Consider the following 18,428-nt stretch of genomic DNA (forward strand, 5'->3'; position numbering starts at 1 on the left):
ATGGGCTCTGGTTACGGACTGTATGCTCCATGTTAATTTGCAAAAAATGCAGCTGTCTCTATAATTTAAGAGAATTAAGGCTGTTTCCCTGTACCATTTGGTTGGATACCAACAGGTTGCCAACTGGGACATCTCTGACGTGCAAAGTTCTACTTCTGCTCCCATTTTCTAGGGAGACAACCTGATTCCATTCAGATTAAGGGAAGTGTTTCCCTCTTATATTGAGGGCAGAATTTTGTAACACTCTTAAATTCACGTTATGCAAAAAATTCGTGTTTCCCTTTCTTCCGAGCACGCACTGGCTGCCTGGATAACGGCATCTAGTTGTCAGCCAGGGGAAGCGGGACCCCGAGCTCCTGCGCACCCCAGACCCTGGCGTGGATGGAGTGCATGCCTGCGCGGCTGCTTATGAATATGTACACGACGGGCTCTGCCCACCAGCCTTTTAATGAGAGTGACATCAAAGCCCTGCCTGCTGGAGGAGGGGACCCACAATGCAATACGCAGGCAGACGTGGAGGCAGCTCCCACGGCCGCTGGCATCGCTGCTGCAGGCAGAGACCCTCCATTGTCAGCCCTGGGGGGGGGCTGCCGGGGGCCAGGCCCTGCATGGGGGTGCGGGGAGAGGTCCAGCAGCGGCAGGGCTGGGTTTAGGGGCTGTGTCCTGGGCTGGCTGGAGGGGGGCACGGGGGGAGCGTCACTTGGGGGGGTGTGTTTGTGGGGGGGGTGCGTGTGTGCATCCTGCGCTGCTGGGGCTCAGGCGGGGAGCGGGGTGCTGCCCCCTGACCCCCCGGGAGCAGGGGTGCGATGAGCTCTCAGGATGAGCAGTTCCAAGCAGCAGCCCCTGACCCAGCGGCTTCCTCCACCGATGATGGCATGACCTGGTGGTACAGGTGGCTCTGCAGGATTGCCGGGGTCATCGGGGGCATGTGTAAGTATCCCCTTCCCTTGCAGCCAAAGGTTTCCCCCTCGGCGCCGCTCGTGCATGCGAAAGCGCGCGTCGGGGGTCCCGCCTGCCTCTTGTTAGGGTCACCTTTGTGTTAGGGGGGCCGCCCCACGAAACAATCATTTGGGGTTATGGGTTTTGTGTCTGCTCTAGACATTAGTTTGCTGCGTTTCGGGCAGAAGGGAAGAGTCGTGGACGTGTCGAAGTGGGGCGGTTTTAGCCGGCACACGAGGGATGTGCTTCGCGCTCACCGAACCTGCTGAACTTCGGCACCTGGGAGAAGGGACGTCACGGGGGGATCTGCAAATCCTCGAGTTTCTTCTTGGATACAGCACTCACTGGAAGTGACGGGAGCAGCAGCCGAGCCCCTGGTCCTGCGGGAGGGCTGTGGGCAGATAAACTAGATGACGATTTTACTGCGAGGACCGGGCTCAGGGTGCTCAGCGGGGACAGGTTCAGGGCTTGAAGAGGGGCCACGGGGTTTGGTTCATCCTATTTGTCTGTTCGGGTGTTTGTATGTTCCTGCAACTTATTTTCTTTCCCCATCCTGAATGTCGGAGTGTGTTTCCCGTTACTCCTGTTGTGGATTGCAGAGGGCCTGCCTGTGTTTTTTTTTTGAAGGTGAATAACGGACTTGGTTTGTGTTGTGTGTTTTTAAGGGGTTTAGTCTTGGACACAGAGAAGAAGGGAGCCGGTGTACAGCAAAGTGAGTTGGCTGCGCTCTGAATTACCTGCTGCTGAAAAAAATTTTCCCAGGGAAAGAGTCTTTGCAACTTTGCCAGAAATCAGCCTGTCCTGTAGTGCTGTTTTGCTACATTCTGCGGGGAGATTAATAGCTCTTAAAAGCAGGAGGGACTGTTATGACCCCTCAGTCTGATCTCCTGCAGAGCACAGGATGGAGAATTTCTTCTGCTTCAGGTTCACAACTTCTAGTAAAACAAGAGTGTTTCTCAGCCAGTGCAGTCAGCCCTGATTTATTCCCTCGGCTGTGGCGTTTCGTCTGATCCCCCTCTCTCCCTGCCCCCTTCCCGTGCCTGCCTCTTGCCTCGGGACTTGACTGCACAAGCCCACCGCATTTTTGCAGCCGACCTTGTAGACCATGGTATCGCTGGGCAGGCTCGTTACAGCCCTTTTTGGCTAGGCTGGTAAAACATACGCTGCTCTCACTGTTTTATGTCTCAGGTGCTGAAATTCCGGAGGTGTGAAAAGATTTGGTAGGACTGCTCTTACGGGGCAAAACGTACTGGCCTCGCCGTGCTCTGCCTGGGGCCCCCGTGCTTCTGGTCCCGGCAGACGGCCAAGAGACCAGCTGGGACGTGTCTTCAGCGCAGGTCCCAGGTGGGGGTTTAGTGTAGCGGCGTCTTTCCCACGGACTGGAGCTGTAGCGGGAGCCTCGGCGCTTTTTGCGTGGCTTTGGCCCGTGCAGAGCTCAGGGGGACACGGATGGAGGGTGAAGAGCTGGAGAGGACGGCTGTTGGGTCGCATTGGTGGCATTGCCCACCTCGGGCTAGAGCAGCTCACGAGTGGTTTGAAAGCGCGAGTCTTTGAAGACATGTTTTTTCTCCATCTTCACGTTTCAAAGCAGCTGAATTATACTTGGATTATTTTCCCAACCTTTTGTTCACAGCTCTGAGAGCTCATGACTTGTTTTTAAAGGAAGCTAAGAGTTTTACATATTTGCGTGAGTCTGTGAGAAGAAGCTTTTGGAAGAAGTGTCAGGCTCTTGACAGGATTGCTGATGATTTGGGGAGTCAGTCAGCTTGCTCTGTAGCCCTGACAGTCTCCCTTCATGAAGTTAGTTCATCAGGCAGAGAATGAGGCAGTGTGAGACACAGACTCCTCTTACGAGCAGGGAAATGGGGGATTGTGGAAAGAGACAATCCTCCAATGTCCCGTGCTAGTAATGGCCCTCTGCAAAATGCTCCTTGTTCAGCATCACCTTGTTGAAGGTGGACAGTTTGGAAAAGGGGTGACTAATAACACGGCAAGGCTGGAGTTTGCTGCTATTTTCAGAGCTTGCTATGAAAGAGCAGAAATAATTTATATGGATTTTGAGCAACTGGATTTATGGTCCTGCTACAGGGCTGGATTATTTCTTACAGAAGGAAAAACTCTCTGTAGAAAGGATGAGAAACTTTGTTAGTGGAGGTGAGACTGGCGGACAACATCTACCCCAGGCAAACACCTGCAGCCTACAACTTGCTTAAGCCAGAAGGGTCCAGGGGCCGGAGCAGGAGCAGGAACAGCAAGGTTCGGGATCTGTTTCTGGCTCTTGCCCAGGCTGGCTTGGCGACCTTGGCCAAGTCCCTTCTCTCCCTTGTGTTCCTGTTTGTAAAAGGATGAGGAGAGTCTGTGGCTTTTGTAAAATGCTCTAGGAGCAAAAATAGGCTTGTGTTGAGGACAGTGACCAGCTGCTTGAAATGAATAGAGCCTTTGTAGGGGGTGGTGTTCTCCCCCCCCCCCCCCCCCCCCATTTTAGCTCCCAGTTATTTGTGCTTCCTCAGGGATTCGAGATGGGACAGCAGTTAAACAAATGGCAGAACTGTCTGTCTTCCATAGCTTACGTGCCATTGAGCATTATCTGCATTTTAAACCTATTGCGAGGCCTCTGTTCTGCAAAAAGAAGTCTCTGGCTTGGCAGCTCCATCCCCTTTTGGCTACAGAGGCAGGAGCCGATCCCGTCCCAGTGGGACAAGGATGTACCGGGCTGCTGTGGGATGCGCTGCTCAGCAAAGGAGATCGAAGGTCACTGAATCGTTATCTCTGTGGCTGTTGGCAGCCGCCAGCGAGTGCAGTGTTCCTGCGGTTATAAACCTTTGACTCCTTTCCCACTGGCTGGTGCTCGTGCTGACGTAGGGGCTTGCTCAGCTCAGGCTTGCTGGGTCATTAGTCCATTGGCAAGCGGGGTGGTTGCTTAGCTGAGACTCCTACAGGGACACTTAGTGCTCAAGGGTTGTTTTGGGGTGTTTGAGGACAAAACCAAACCAGAACCCTGACAAAACAACCCCTGCTTGGCTAGATTAAAACAAGAGTAAGGCCAAAAACCTGCTTGAAAAAGTAACATTCTGCCTCCCCGGGTTTGTTCTGTGGATGAGATCAGTTTTGTAGCTCTGTGCTCTGCCGTGCTGTTAAACAAGGCAAGTTCTGCCCCAGCCTCGGCTGCATTTTGGGAATAGTTGAGATGCAGCTGATTTTTGCTGTTCTGCTAATTATAAAGTGCCTGAAAGTCACTTAACATTATTTTCAGAGGTGTGCTTTCCTGGGAGAGAGCAAGTGTCACAAGCCTGTGGTGCTTCCCCATAGCTCCTCTCCAGTCAGCGTCCAAGGGTCTGTTAGTCACAGAGAAGAATTAGAAACGTCCACGTCATGCCCTGCTCTCTGTGCTGCCCGCTGCTCCCACCAATCCTGCTTGCCATTGCTTTTCCAGCGCTCCAGCTGTTTGCATGCGTGACTATGAGCAGATGATCCCACCCCAGTGCCTCAGTTTCCCCTGCAGTGTGGGGACACTGACACTGGTCCCTCTGTGATGGGAGGATGAGAAGTGCCCTTGGAGCATGGCTGGTAACATGTCCTCTGGCATTTCTCCTCTGCTGGCTCATCTTGTTTGTGCAGGATTCTCTGAAAGATTTTGGGTCCTGTGGAATAGTCCCAGGAAGCCTTTAAAAATAACCTTGTCTGGTTGTTTCCTAAAACCAGGAGGTCACTTGCTCCTGAGCTGACCTTAGATCGGTCCTGTCATAGGCCTGTAGTTTTGTTTTCCAGTCCGGTAAATAAGGATAACTATTTTTAAGGGAACTTTGAGGATTCAGCAGTGTGGCTGCTTAAAAGAAACCTTGCAAACACATGCCAGGCTTTTGAAGGTCAGCATTGCTCACAGCAGCTCTGCTCAGGGATCCCCTTAGCAAAACACGAGCAGACATCCGAAATACCCAAACCCAGGCTGGTCTTATTCTCAGAGATGGACTCTGCTGCTCTTCATTGTGCTGCTAATCACCCCCAAGACAGCCTTTAAGGGCTGTATAGTTTTAGCTGGAGTTTTGCAGGATTGGTGGTGTTCACTGTGGACTCAGTCCGTGTCTCGCTGCCCTCCCTGCCCAGGCTCGGGTTCCCAGGTAAGCAGCAGCAGCCTGTTGGCATGGCCGGAGGAAAAGGGCCGTATCAAGTGCCGGGAACGCTCTGCAAGTTTAATGAGGCAGGAAGGAGGTGCATGCAGCCTCAGCTTGGACGCTGCTGCCTCGTTCCTCTCCTTGCATTACAGAATCAGGAGTGCTGGGGCTATTTTGGGCTCTGCTTTATCTGGCATCCGCTTCCATTTGTATTAGCGGAGACCCAAAATTGGCTCTTTTCTGCCTGTCTCTAGTGCAGTTGCACAGAACCAGCAGCGTGTGGCTGAGACCGGGTTTACCTCTGCTTTATTTAATGTGTGCCCATGTGCCTCGGTGCTGCAAGTCATGTTTTTGCTGAACTTTCCGCATGCTGCTCTTTGTTCATCCCAGGACAACGCAGTAATTCCAAAGAAAAACTAGAGTGCCACATACGTGACTCCACGTAAAGGCAAATGCTCTGTTGTTCTACGCAAGTGAAACAGTTGTGCAAGTGTCACGCTGAAAAACCAGCCGTTGAGATCAAAAGGATACCCGGCAGGAGGAGCTGGGAACAAACCCTCTCCCCTGCATCCCGGGGTCCTGTTCGGACCATCAGACCTTTCCACCCACCCTCCTGTGCTGGTGCAGGCTGCTCTGCCGTGCCTAGAGGTGCTGGCTAAGGCAAGGGGTCTTCTGGGCAGCCCCTGCTCTGCAAAACAGCCCAAAATACGGGAGACCCAAATCGTGCTGGTGTGGCTGCAAGGTCCTGTTGCAGGGCAGAGCTGGGAGGAGAAGCCAGCCCTGCTTGCTGGGCTCTGGCCCCGTGGGCGCACTGGGTTGGTCTTCATGGTCACCAAAATCCTCTTTGCTTTCCAGCCTGTGCCTTCGCTGGTCTCTGGAACTGTGTCACCATCAACCCCCTGAACATCGCGGCCGGCGTGTGGATGATGTGAGCAGAGTTTCTTTTCTTTTTTCTGCCGGGAGGAAGGCTTGGTTAATTAGACACCACCGAGCAAGGGGCAGAGCTGCCCCCCTTGGGCAGTGGACGTGAGGGAAATGTCCATCGGGTACTGCAGGCTCTGTGAATTCCCAGATCTTGCTCCACCGGGCAGGCTGAGATGCTGGATTTATTCTATTTACATTCATTCTTTACCCCTTTTTAGGTAAATACTGAGATTCCCTTATCCAAAATAAGTCTGGGGCACCGGGGTTTGGGAATGATCCAGAAGCGGGGAGGGAGTGCGGTGGGGTCCAGCCCTACCATTCCCTTCTACCTGCGTTTGGCCATGGGAGCGGCTGGTCTCCGGCGGACTGGGGGGCATTGCCAACCCTTGCTCTGGGCCACGTGGGCAGAATTAACTTTGGTTTGCTCTATCTGGAGGCTCAACGCCTTTGTCCTGTTCCTGTGCGAAGCCCCCTTCTGCTGCCAGTTTATCGAGTTTGCGAATGCCGTCTCTGCGAGGGCGGACAAGCTGCGGCCCTGGCAGAAAGCCGCTTTCTACTGCGGGTGAGGATGCTCCTGGGGTGTGTTGTGGTGGTGAAGCCATCCCGGGAACTGCGTTGGGATGCACGTGGGCACGCCGCAATGGACGAGCATCCCTGCATCCCGTGGGGAGCGGAGCCCGGCTTTGAGGGCTGCCTCTGTCTTCCAGGATGGCTGTGTTCCCGGTCATGCTCAGCCTGACGTTGACCACGCTCTTTGGAAATGCCATTGCCTTTGCCACCGGGGTGCTTTACGGCCTGTCGGCACTCGGCAAAAAGTAAGAGAAATCTGTCTGCTTGTGGAGGGGAGGGAAGGGGAAGGTGGACCTCCAGCCCTCACCCCCATCTGCCTCCCTAAGGCTATGCTTTCCTCTTGTACTAACCATGCTTTCAGGTGTAAATGCTGCCAGAGAAGATCTCCTTGCCATCGTCTCAAAGCCCCGGGAGGGAAGGTCCTAGGGTTTGCTGAGGCTCTGAGCTTTTCCTTGGGAGTTCAATCTAGGTTGCCGTGTGGGTCCCAGCCCTCTTTCTGCAGCTGTTGGATGGATGGATGAGCCCAGCTCTGGGGGAAGTGAGCAGCTTTGGTGGGGTTGGAGAGGACCAGCAAGTCCCATTTCACTCCTGGCATCCCTCGGCACGGAGGGGCCCCGGACCCGGTTGGGAGACCTCTGTGCCAGGCGCCGTGCCCACCGCGGCGGGCACCCGGAGCTCGCATCCCCACACCGTCCCTTCTCTCTGCAGGGGAGATGCCATTTCCTATGCCCGTATCCACCAGCAGCAGAAGCAAATGGATGAAGAGAAGCTCACGGGGGCCCTAGAGGGACAGGCTCTCTGAAGCACGTGAGCTCGGGGTAACCTCTCCTGGACACTGAGATGTTGGTGAAGATACAGAAATCCACTCTGCCCTTCCCTCTGCCCGCTCCCCTCCCTGTTACGCCATGATTTCCCTGGACACTGCAGCAACTGGAAATCTCAGGGGCTGGGGCGGGCTGTGCCCTCTTCTCACACCAGCAACACTCAGCGCGTTGGCCCCTCTCTCCTCCTCAACCCTCAACCAAATATCTCACAGTCCCCCTATTTTTTAATTTTTTTCTTTTTTGCTGCAGAGGTGCTGGCTCTTTGAGTGCTGCTTTACAAGCCTGAATAGGTAGCCTTTCTTTGGAGTGATGCCTGATAACGAGCTGAGGATGCAGTGCTCATTTGGGAACTGCTTTCGGGATGGGGTGAGGAAGGACAGAGCTGACGTGCCAGCTCCTCGCCTGCACTGGTCTCATGGGAGCCAGGGAGCTGCTGGCCTCATGCCTGGGGGTAACCTGCCATTGCACGTTACATGTTTTTAGTAACGCTCTCTGGTGTGGCCCTTCCCGGGGGTAATATACACTAATCCAGGGTTTAGCAATACATGGTGATGCTTAAGCTTGGTCTTCTTCCACTGAGTCTTTTTAATATGGGTCCAGTTAGGCCAGGCACTGAAGGCATCGCTGCATGGGAAAGGACTTCCAGCAAAAAACCCACATAAAGACAACAACCGTCTCTGCAGAGGAGCTGCCAGAGGTGCTGGGGCAGATCCTGGCACCTACAAAGCACAGTCCCTGCTTCCTCTGGACACAGCTGCAGGCAGTTACTGCAATTTACTTGAATTATAAGAACTAATTACTTTGTCTTAATAAGGGTACTTTTCTTAAGCTTCACTCTTTTACTGGGGAAGAAGGGAAGTGAGGTTTTCTTTACCTCAGCTGAAAAAGGGTACGATTGCTTGAGCCAAGTGGGGTTTTTTTGCTGGTGTAAGGGTTATTGATGTGCAACAGCATCCTTCTGTCATGAGCCTGGGACTCTGTTATCTCTCACTCCCTGCATCTGCTCCTGCTCCCATGACCCATCCCTCTACGCAAGGGACCCACTCTCTGCTTCTGTCTGGTACAGCCTTTCTCTTTGGGCTTGTGTTCTTTTTGCATCAGTCCTGGGCTGATTTTGTATGGGAAGGTGGCATATCCTTCCTTTGCAAACATAGAGAAGTCTGCACCATTTCAGTGTGGATAGCTGGGATGTCTTGCTTCTTTATTCCAGGCTCCATCAGTGGTTTTTGCATTATGTTTTCTGTTTGCTTTGTATCAAGCAGAACAAAACTGCTTGCTAAGTTCAGGTCCCCCTCTTCTCATTATGGTTTCTTCTGGGGGGGTTAATTTATTTGAATTTACATGATTGCTTTTTACTTTGATTAGGAAAAAGGGGAATAATTTATTTTTAGTTATTTAAGTATTTTGATGGGACTCATTTTCTCTGGACATAGGAAACAGAGCACTTGTTTCTCCTGTCCTTCAAAGGACCGCCTCATTTCATCAGGGGGGCCTCTCTGAACCCAGGGAGAGCCCTGGCTGCTGTAACTGGGATACCGTAAAATCCTATTGCGCCCTTCAGAGTGTTTCTCATACTTTTGGAAAGTGTATTGTCCCTTGACCCCTTTGTTGTCTTCTGGGCCACTAGCTTGACAAAGTTGGTTTTCCCCCTTTTCTGGGAGAGAGAAGGGAGGAAAACTGGGCTGTAGCTGCTGGACTGGAGGTTTGTGCTCACTCAGCAGCCAGGGCAGGTAGCGGCTCCGTTCTTACTCTCCTGCCCTGGGAGCTGACCTCCCGCTGCCACCAACACTTTGTGGTCCCATTTGAATCACTGGGATACCCGAGGGGTCGCACGGCGGTCTGAGAAACGCTGCTGGAGGCTGGGTGCTGCCTGTCAGAAGGGTCTGTCCGCCAGCAGCTCTGTGGCTTTTGAGCAGTGTCGTGTTGGAAACTATCTATGTAACACGTCCTTCCTCTAGGTACGGTGTGTATTCACGTTAGTTGAATGACACCGGAGCATCCCTGGCAGAGCCTGGGACGGAGCCGCTGCTGGAGGGGATGGCTGGGTACGGATGTAGTGTTTGCATTGCAGCGGGAGCAGAGCGGTCCCTGGAGATCGGGGGCCTAAGCTGCCAGCTAATATTAGCTGTTGTTTCTTCGGTGGAGTTCAGGGAGGTGTGAGGATTTGCACCGGTCAGGAACACGGCTTGGGTTTATTTACACGCGCGGGCCCTTGCAGCTGGATGCTGGGTAGCCGCTTTGTGCTAAGCCCCTTTCCCCCAGGCCTCCGAACAGTGATTGCTCTGACACCTGCTCGTCTGGGATGCAGAACGGGCACCGCCAGCCCGGACGCAGCTTGTTTCAATAAAGGCTGTGCCATTTCGCAGCCCCCAGCGCTGGGCTGATCCCTGTTGCTGCATGCAATACGTGGGCCATTGGCCTTTCTCGTGTGTGTGTGTGTGTGCGTGCAGGGACCCCAGCCTCCTGCGTGGGTCCCGCTGCCTGCAGTAATGGGGTGCTGCAGGAGGAATACGCTGCAGCCTGTGGGGTACTTCGGTGGTAATTGCCTCTCTGCTTTTCGAGCCAGCGGTGTCCCTGCGCAGTCCCTTTACTGGGTGGTTCAAGTGCGGAGTCCTGCCCAGCAAACAGGACATCTGCTTTGATTTCAGGGGGGTTTGGGGAGTTAAGTAGTGTTTAGTAGAGGAATGTTGCAGACTGGTGCACGTAGCTACGAGCATGTCTTTGGTAGTGACTGCTTTGCTCTGTGAGTAGTTCCACAGTAGCTTTAGTGACAGGAGGCGAAAGGCAAAGCAGAGGTGATAGAATAACGCTTGCAGGCTGATCTACGCCCACGGTGATGAACCACGGAACTGGCAGGACCCTCGCTGGCTTCATCTGGTTGTCCTGATGCCATAGCACAGCAGCAGTCCCTGGGGCTGTTGCAGGCGGGTGCTGCTCCAGGTCACCTTGGCAGCAAGGACAGAAGTCCCTTGGACACCAGCAGTGCTGTCATGCTGTGTTTTGCGGCAGTTGGGTCTGACACTGGGGCCAAGTCAGCGAACAATCTGAGCTTCACGCTTTTGTTGAAAATGGGCCTCAGGGACTCTTCTGTAAGAGCTGAGCTGGAGCCTTTGGCCCCAACGCTTAAAGACACCGGGTCTGTTCAGTGTCTGTGCCTGCTGCAACAGGAGGTATCTCAGATCCGTGCTCCGAGAGTGCTGACTCCTGCAGATGCGTGTCCGGAGTGGGAGCTCTTAGGAATTTCGTCTGTCTGTGATGCAGCTGAAACCAAGCCCGATGCTACCATCATTGCAGATGTGGCTTGGTGACAGCACCCATGGCTTTTAAGAGTTGTAGTGACAGTTAGTAGATGGTCTCACCTCCGTGTGGGCAAGAGACTCTTTTTGTGGAGATAGAAAGGACCTTTAGAGTAGTAGCGTCACGGTAGTCAATATGCCCATTCACAGTGCATGGTGGTTATTAATTGTGTTTAGAGGCGCCATCAGGGTGCTTGGAGCTGTGTAAGGATAAATGAAGTTAAAAGCCCTGCTCTAGAGATTTTACAGGCTCAACCCAATCCCTGCTGATGGCATCCAGGCTGGATGGCTAATCCACGGGGTTTCCATGGAGGAGGTTCTGCTTGCCAGGTCTTGGAAAAGGCTCTTGGGAGACGATGGGACAGAAGTTTTGTTAAGTGAGAACTCAAGAGTGGGTGATGCATTGACTATAGTGAATTGTTGACACCAAGTGTGGAAAGACACCTGGGTACTGGCAGCACAGGTGCACTTAGCAATGGACTGTTACACCATTCACCATGTGAGCTGTGCACTTCTTACCCACGTGCATTTATACAGCGTGCAACTTTTCCATGTCCCATTCAGTCATGAAGTTGGCAGCACTTGTGCATATTAGCTCCGCTCTCCCCTGGGGCTGTCCATTGGGTGTGAAGAGAAGAGCAGAAGCTCACTTTCTGCTGCGTACCCAGACCTCGCTGCTCTGGGCAGGAGCTGATTTTGTAATACTAATTGATTCTCTGTGTGTGCAGTGAATAAAAAGACCATTCTACCTCTGGAAAGAGCCACTGTGATTTCTCAGACTCTAAATGTTGTAGCAAAAACCCTCAGACTTTCTATATTGAAGGAGGTCACTCAGAAAATACTTCTCCAGTGAGGTGGACCTGAAGAGTCCAACCTCATTTCATATTCGGGCATTTCCTCCTGAGACTGAGCCCTGGGAAGTTCAATTCATCTTTGTCATTTTTTCCTTAGGAAAAAAAATCCACTGTCTTCAGGGAAGAGGTTCACTGAAGTGAAGATATCAAAACCTGGTCCATAGCCATGTGAGAAGGAGAACGCTCTAGCACAGGGCTGCCAGAGATCCTGATCTTCAGAAGGTCAGTGGAAACCAGAGGCTCTTGAGACCTCTCGTAATCAGGCCATGCTTAGAAACAGTCCTATTCCAGCCAGGGCTGAACATCTTTCTGGAAATGGGTCTCAGCTGCAAAGGTTAGGTCTAATACTGAATTTTCTCTGTGGTTTTGATTTTGGCCCATCTCTCTTTCTCTGTCCCAGGCTGCTTTAAATTAATCCTCTGATAAAGCACATCTTCTCTTAGGTGATTTCTCTCATCTCCTGCTACAGGGGATCTAAATAGTAGCTAGCATATCTTGAGATCTGGGTCAAATATGCTATGTTATGCCATGCTTCCTTGTCCATAGCAGGCTGAACGTTCCAGGAATAGGAGGACACAAGCATCTCCACCAGACCTCGGGGTGCCAAGTGCATTTCAGGGGGTTAGACAAATACTTGGGCAAATCATCTCCCAGCTCAGCCTTTGTTGTTCTGCCCTTTTGGGAGGAGTTAGGTTGGATGGGATACTCAGCAAGGCCATTCTTTCCTCGCAGCCATAAACACACCCTGCAGCTGTGTTCAACCTAGGGTTAGGCTCTAAAATAATAAAAAACCAAGTCCTTAATCTTGCAGGACACACAGGAAAGGGGTAAGAGCAATTTGCTACTAACTATGCAGTTGAAATCTCAAAGTGATGGAGGTGGAGGCTCCACACAAAACTGTGATGGAGGTGCATCCACCTTCCTCTTTGTGGATGAGTAAAACCCTGTGGTGGGAAAGACCCACCCCAGTACAAAGTATTGGCAGTACCCGCTGTGTCTTTCCTACAGTGAATCACTTGCACTACAGCTGAATGTTTGTCTGTTCCCGTTCTTTGTTTTGTCCTGGATTTTCTTTGTGAACTGTATTTGGTCTTGTTCATTAGGCTTCTAGTGTAATGTGTGTTTTTAGAGCAATAAAACATGGCAGCTTTTTATACAAAATACCTGGCTCTGCCTCTTTCACAGTCTCTAAGTACATGAGACTCATCTGGGATGCTGCAGGCTGCTGTGGTCCCCTTGTCACAGTCCTGGTCTGCCTCTCCCATCCCACCTGCCTGCAGCTCCCTTCTCTGCAAATCAAGGCAACATCTTGAAGTTGGAGGCAAAACTGTTTTATTCTTGCAACTACATGATGAACTTTTGCCAAAGTGGCTACAGCTGTTATCTCTGTTCCAGCCAAACCCTCGGGCTCTCAGGCTGCTTTGGTGGCTGCTGAGCGAAGGACGTGCATGGTCTCTTGTCCACAGCCACACCTTTTATTTTCCAGGCCAACTTTACCTCCAGCTTGGTGCTGGTTACCTGGTCCCATACCTTGGGTTGACATGTTGCCCAGAGAGCAACAGATAGTGTTGAATGACGGGAAGAGAAGGTAAAGTTCCAGGTGGCAACTTCTACATCCAAAGCGAGACGATCATGGCCACCCTTTCCTCTCCCGTTGCCTTCGCAGAGAGCTCCAGCCTCCACCTCCAGCAGCACAACCATTTTCTTCGTTGCCCTCGAGCATCTGGACTGGTGGCCCGGTACGGCTGGCAGATGGCAGCTCCTACCTCATGAACGACCTCCGGCCAGTCCTGAAGAATGCCTCGATCTGCTCCAGGGACCTGCCTTTGGTTTCTGGAACACAGCAGCCTGTGAATAAGACGTTTCCAGCACAGATGACAGCGAAGAATAGGAAGGGCACCTCGAGGCCGAAGGCTTCCTGGAAAGTGGGACAGAAAGCAGATGTGAGCTGGTGCAGAGAGGGTCTGAGGAGGGGCTGCCGGACACCCTCCCGGGGCAGTACCCACCACGACCCGGAGGAAGAACTGGGTGAGGGTGAAGGCTGTCAGCCAGCTCACGACGACGCAGAGGCCCGAGGCCACCCCACGGGCTTTCAGAGGGAGGATCTCCGACATCAGCAGCCAGGTGATGGGCCCCCAGCCCATGGCATAACCTGCAGGGGAGAAGGGGTAGGGTGAGGCTGCTGAGGCTCTGCAGCCAGCTGAGGAGTGCAGAAGAGCCCTGTGCCATCCTGCCCTGCTCCCCCATCAATCATTATCCCCCCCCATTCATGCTCTGTCAGTCCTCAAAGTGACTTCAGATGCCACCTTTCTTGGTCTTCCAGGGACATCTGCCTGCCTTCCAACTCCAAGCCCAATCTCCTTGCTCCGTATCACCCTGCCTCGGGTAAGAAACGTCCCCCCAGGCTGGTACCCAGCCCTGTGCTGTGGGTCCTGGGCGCTGTCTCGCTCTCTGCACCTACCCATTATGAAGAACATGGTTGCCAGGAGGGGGATGAGGGTGATGTAGTTTGATGGCTCAGCAGGAAGGTTGGCAGAGCTCACCAGGGTCTTGTTAGCAATGGTGCTGTTCTGAGAAGCTGGCACGAAGTGGATATAGAGCCCCATGGTCAGGTTGGAGACCAACATGACACCAGCTGCGGAGAGATGCGACGTCACAGTGGGACCGATGGGTGAGTGACCCCCTCCGTGCCAAGGACTGAGCGCCCGGGAACGCCTCTGCTCAGGAGCTGAGCTGCCACCGAAGGAAAGAGACCTCCCCCCTCCCTGCCCGAGTCCCGTGTGGCTGAAGTTTCCACTCCTCCACATTTGCAGAGCTCCTGGAAACCCTTAAGTAAGAGCTTCCCTTGAACAACAGTGGGAGAGAGACATACCTGATACGAAAAGAAGAATCTTCCTCCCAGCTTTATCCATTGACACGGCAGCGATCGCCACAGAGAACAGACGTACCAAGCCAACAAGAGCTGCATCGTACTCTGGTTTCTGCAAAAGCAAAAGCAGTGGGGAAGCTGAGATGGGAGAGCCAGGGAAAGGGCAGGTTCCTACATGTGTTGCCTTGAGTCTTGCTCATGACTTTGTCAAAGCTATCCTCCTATAGTAAGACACCAGAAAAGAGCCTGAAGCTCAGAGGAGAAGAGCGGGGAGACAGTGGGGCCAGTCCTGCTCCCCATCCTCATGCAGCCTTTTGCAGGGCAGGTGCTTGGCAATTGCTGCCAACCAGGTGCTTTAAAAAAAAAGGCTTCAAAGTTGGGGTTCTTAGAGCTGCAGGGGACTTGGAGCACTGGACAGCCATCACCGAAGACAAGGCAGTCCGAGCACAGGCCGAACCCCGGGGCTCACCAGGATGACGGATGTTTTCTTGAATATCGACTGCAGGTACACGAGGACGCAGGTGACGCCTGAGAGCTGCTGCAGGAACCTCATCCCCACCGCGATCAGGATGGGCTTGTAAATGAAGGGGTCCTTGATCTCAGCACAGGAAACCCGCCGGCTCTGGAGGGGACAAAGCCACAACGCCGAGGTGTTACCACCTCTGGGCACCACCGCGGCACCCAGAAGATGGCTCAGGAATTGCCCAAAGGAGCCTGGATTTTGCAGTTTTCACACTGCATCTCTCCCGTGCTGGAGGTGAGCCTCCTCACCTGCTTCCTCACGCTGTCCTTGATCTGCTCGTATTCCCGGGCATAGTCCGTGTCCCTGCCCCGCAGCCAGCGCAGCGACCCCAGGGCCTCGTCGTCCTTCCCCTGGGAGAGCAGGAACCGGGGCGAGTTGGGCATGAAGCAGAGCAGGACTATCATCACGAGCACGGGCACCTCCCCTGCGACGGCCAGCCAGCGCCAGTCCAGGACCAGCCCTGCCGAAGCAGCATAGTTAGGAGCGGAAAGCGTGCAGGGAAGGGTGTCCTGGCCTTGCCTCCATGTGGGCACCCCAATAATTTAATAAATCCAGCCGGGAAAAAAAAAAAAAAATTAAAAAAGAAATAAATAGAGATTTTGCATATGTTTTTCTCCTAGCAAAGAAACATTTTAAGCTGTACGATATGGGGAAATTCCAGCAAGCTCCCCCAAATCTTAGAGTATTCAGCAAGATCCTGCAGCAACCAGGGTACACGCTGGCAGGAGATGCACACACAGTTCATCGCGTGCTGCCCTTCAGCCCTGACGAAACCTCGGCAGGACCCGGGTCTGCAGGCACGGTGATGAGTCTGCGTGGGTTATGGATTCACCCCTCTGAGCACACAGACACAAGTGTGGGTTATGCACGGGTGATCCTGTCCAGACCCGCTTTGTACACCCGTGGTGGTGGTTGTGAGCTGGCTGTGAGGGGAAGGAATCCATCAACTCGCTGAGAAAGTTGTTTAAAATAAACTCCCCTCCCCTAAGGTCTCGCCGAGGGTTTCCTGCCCTCCAAACACCGAGATACTTGCCCAGCGCGTACAGGATGAGGGAGCCCAGCACTGCCATGATCTGAGGACAAGCGCCCAGCATGCCTCTGACCCCGGGGTGGGAGATCTCCGAGATGTAGACCTGGAGCGGGACAACGCACGCTTAACGGAGCTGCGATATACGGCTGTCGCCACCAAAACCTGTCCTCTGTCACCTCACAGTCATCCACTGCAGCCAAGGGAAACCCAAACTGCTGGGAAACCGCCCTCTCGGGGTGGAAACCCGACCGGTCCAGCGGCACGAGCTGGTCCTGGCAGGCGGAGCGGACGGCCTCGCAGGCACGGCCACTTCCCTCCCGTCACCCCGGCATGGGAGAAGTGCCCCGGCACTATGCTCACACTTCCATTACTGGAAAGACGTCCCCCAGGGTTACTCAATTCTTGCCTTCCCCTCTGCATGCAACACGAGGTTGGCAATTCTTAAACACGGGAGGACATAACTGCTGGGAGGAGCAGGGCAGGGACCGAGGACCTGCCTTCCCTTTTCTGTGGGCAAGAAAATCCAGCACCGTGGGGACAGCCGTGCCAGGAGCGCTGACCCAATGCATCCTCCCCATCCCCAATTGCCCAGCCGCAGCCCTGGAGTTCTGCCGATGCCTCCAAAAAGCAGCAGGATGCCCCAGGCTCAGCTACTGCCCCGTCTCCCTCCGTGCAAATCCCCGGCAAACTCCCTCCCACGGGCACGTTACCGGGATGGAAGCGGACGTCACGCCGCCAGCGTAACCCGTCAGCACGCGGCCCAGCAGCAGCATCCCGATCCCCTGGGCGCCGGCCATCAGCGCGTATCCCGCGGCGGAGGGCAGCGCCGAGAACATGATGCTCAGTTTGCGGCCCAGGCGGTCATTGAGGAGCATGGCGCTGACCCCCCCCGCCGCCGCTCCCAGCGTGAACACCGACTGCGGGGAGACACGGAGAGGGGCCTCGGTGGGTCCGAGCTCCCTCCCCGCACACCCACGGGCTCTGTCCCCCCAACCCCGGCAGGGACAACCCCGTCTCTTACCCCGAACCAGGATGCCGTGTGCTGGTCCAGCCTCAGCGCAGGGCTGGGGTGAGCCTCCAGGGCAGGGATGACGGGCGAGGGGTAAACCAGGGCGAAGCCGAAACTGAAGTTCCCCAGGACAGCGGCAAACACAGCCAGGTACAGCCGCTTGTTGCGGAGGCTCCTGAGGGAAGGACAGAGCGAGAAGGATGTGGTGGGTGCCCTTATCGCGCCCAGCAGAAACTTTAAATCTGTCTTGCAGCTTCCCCCAGCCTTTGCCGAGGATCTCGTGATGCCCACGGAAGGATTTTTCTGGGGAATGGCCCTGCACAGCCCCAGGCTGGTGGGGTTTTTCCGAGTGGAGCAGCAGCCACTCCTGCCGTGTGGTGGCAGGGGGAGAGCCCGTCCCCCCCAGGCACCGCCAATGCTTTCTTCTGCGCCGGGTGGTTTTCAGCATGTTCAGTAAACTGAGAAAAGCAGAAGCTGGAGCTGGGTGGCACCATGGACCCATCCGGCAGCCGGCTTGTCCCAGCAGAGCAGGGAGGGGGTTCATTTCAAGGGCCCCATGCCCCCCAGCAGGATCTTACACCCCCATGGGAGCTGGATGCCCAAAAGCACGCAAACTTGCGGTTCTCCCAAGCGGGCTCATCCAGCACCGCACACCCTGGGCGGGACGAGACCCCATCTCAAGGCAACTCGGGAACGACAGCAACACGAAGCAGCTTTTCCACCAGCTCCCCCCAGCCCAGTGCTCTGGGGAGAGGGGACAGAGCCCACCCCACAGCCAGCCCCACGGACCCGGTCCGGCTCTTACCGCAGGTACTCCTTGTCGAGCCTCTTGCCAGCGCTCTCGGGGAAGGTCCGATACGAGGAGCTCTTCTTCCTCACGAGGGGCTCCCGTGCGCTCGGCTCCATGGCAGTGCCGCGGCCGGTACCCGCTGCAACGTGGGTGCTGCCGGGCTCGGGGCTGCCGCGGGGACAGGGAGGAAGAGGCAGCTGAAAGCGAAAGGGGAGAGGCTGCACGCCGTTGCCTAATCAGAGAAATCTGTGCCTCGTGGGTTTGTGCCTGGCCAGCCTATGGGGAGGAAACTTGGGGGGGGGGGGGGGGCCCCCCGGAAAACCAGCAGGCAAAGAGCCATGGGGAAACGACGGTGCCCTACAGCCTTCGTCCTGTGCCCGCCCAGCCCCTGTCCCTCCCAGACCCCATCGACACCAAAACCCATCGCTGCAGCGGCACTTACAGGGACGATCCTTGCAGAACCGTTTCCACCAGCAGAAACGTCCCTTTGCTAAGGCCACGTCTCTCCCCTTGAGGAACCGTTACCAGTTAGACTGGCCAAACGCTGCTTCTTTTTTACAAGGGTAAATTGCATCTGTGCGAGCCTCCACAGCTACCCTGGGGAAGGCATTTCAACATAGACCAGAGCTCAGGAAGAGGAAGAAGAGGAAAGGAGCGAGGGGTGAACTCAGAGGGGGCACAAGGAGCA

General features: G+C 54.5%; 2 protein-coding genes across 2 annotated transcripts; one reads left to right on the plus strand and one right to left on the minus strand.

The window, feature by feature from the left end:
* The first annotated feature begins 494 nt into the window (after positions 1-494).
* Positions 495-11,423, plus strand: CACFD1 (calcium channel flower domain containing 1). The gene is made up of 5 exons (XM_030000154.2): positions 495-930; positions 5,907-5,979; positions 6,412-6,537; positions 6,683-6,790; positions 7,254-11,423. The coding sequence occupies exons 1-5, from the start codon at positions 807-809 to the stop codon at positions 7,345-7,347; spliced, it is 525 nt and encodes a 174-aa protein (XP_029856014.1). The 5' UTR covers positions 495-806; the 3' UTR covers positions 7,348-11,423.
* Positions 11,424-12,834: 1,411 nt separating this feature from the next.
* Positions 12,835-18,201, minus strand: SLC2A6 (solute carrier family 2 member 6). The gene is made up of 11 exons (XM_030000140.2): positions 18,183-18,201; positions 17,756-17,937; positions 16,963-17,125; positions 16,652-16,858; positions 15,945-16,044; positions 15,160-15,371; positions 14,858-15,010; positions 14,392-14,500; positions 13,981-14,154; positions 13,526-13,671; positions 12,835-13,437 (listed from the first exon to the last, which is right to left on the minus strand). The coding sequence occupies exons 2-11, from the start codon at positions 17,854-17,856 to the stop codon at positions 13,282-13,284; spliced, it is 1,521 nt and encodes a 506-aa protein (XP_029856000.1). The 5' UTR covers positions 17,857-17,937; positions 18,183-18,201; the 3' UTR covers positions 12,835-13,281.
* Between the last annotated feature and the right edge of the window lie 227 nt (positions 18,202-18,428).

The sequence above is a fragment of the Aquila chrysaetos genome, chromosome 24, assembly GCF_900496995.4.
Source record: "Aquila chrysaetos chrysaetos chromosome 24, bAquChr1.4, whole genome shotgun sequence".
In the NCBI taxonomy this organism is placed as follows: domain Eukaryota; kingdom Metazoa; phylum Chordata; class Aves; order Accipitriformes; family Accipitridae; genus Aquila; species Aquila chrysaetos.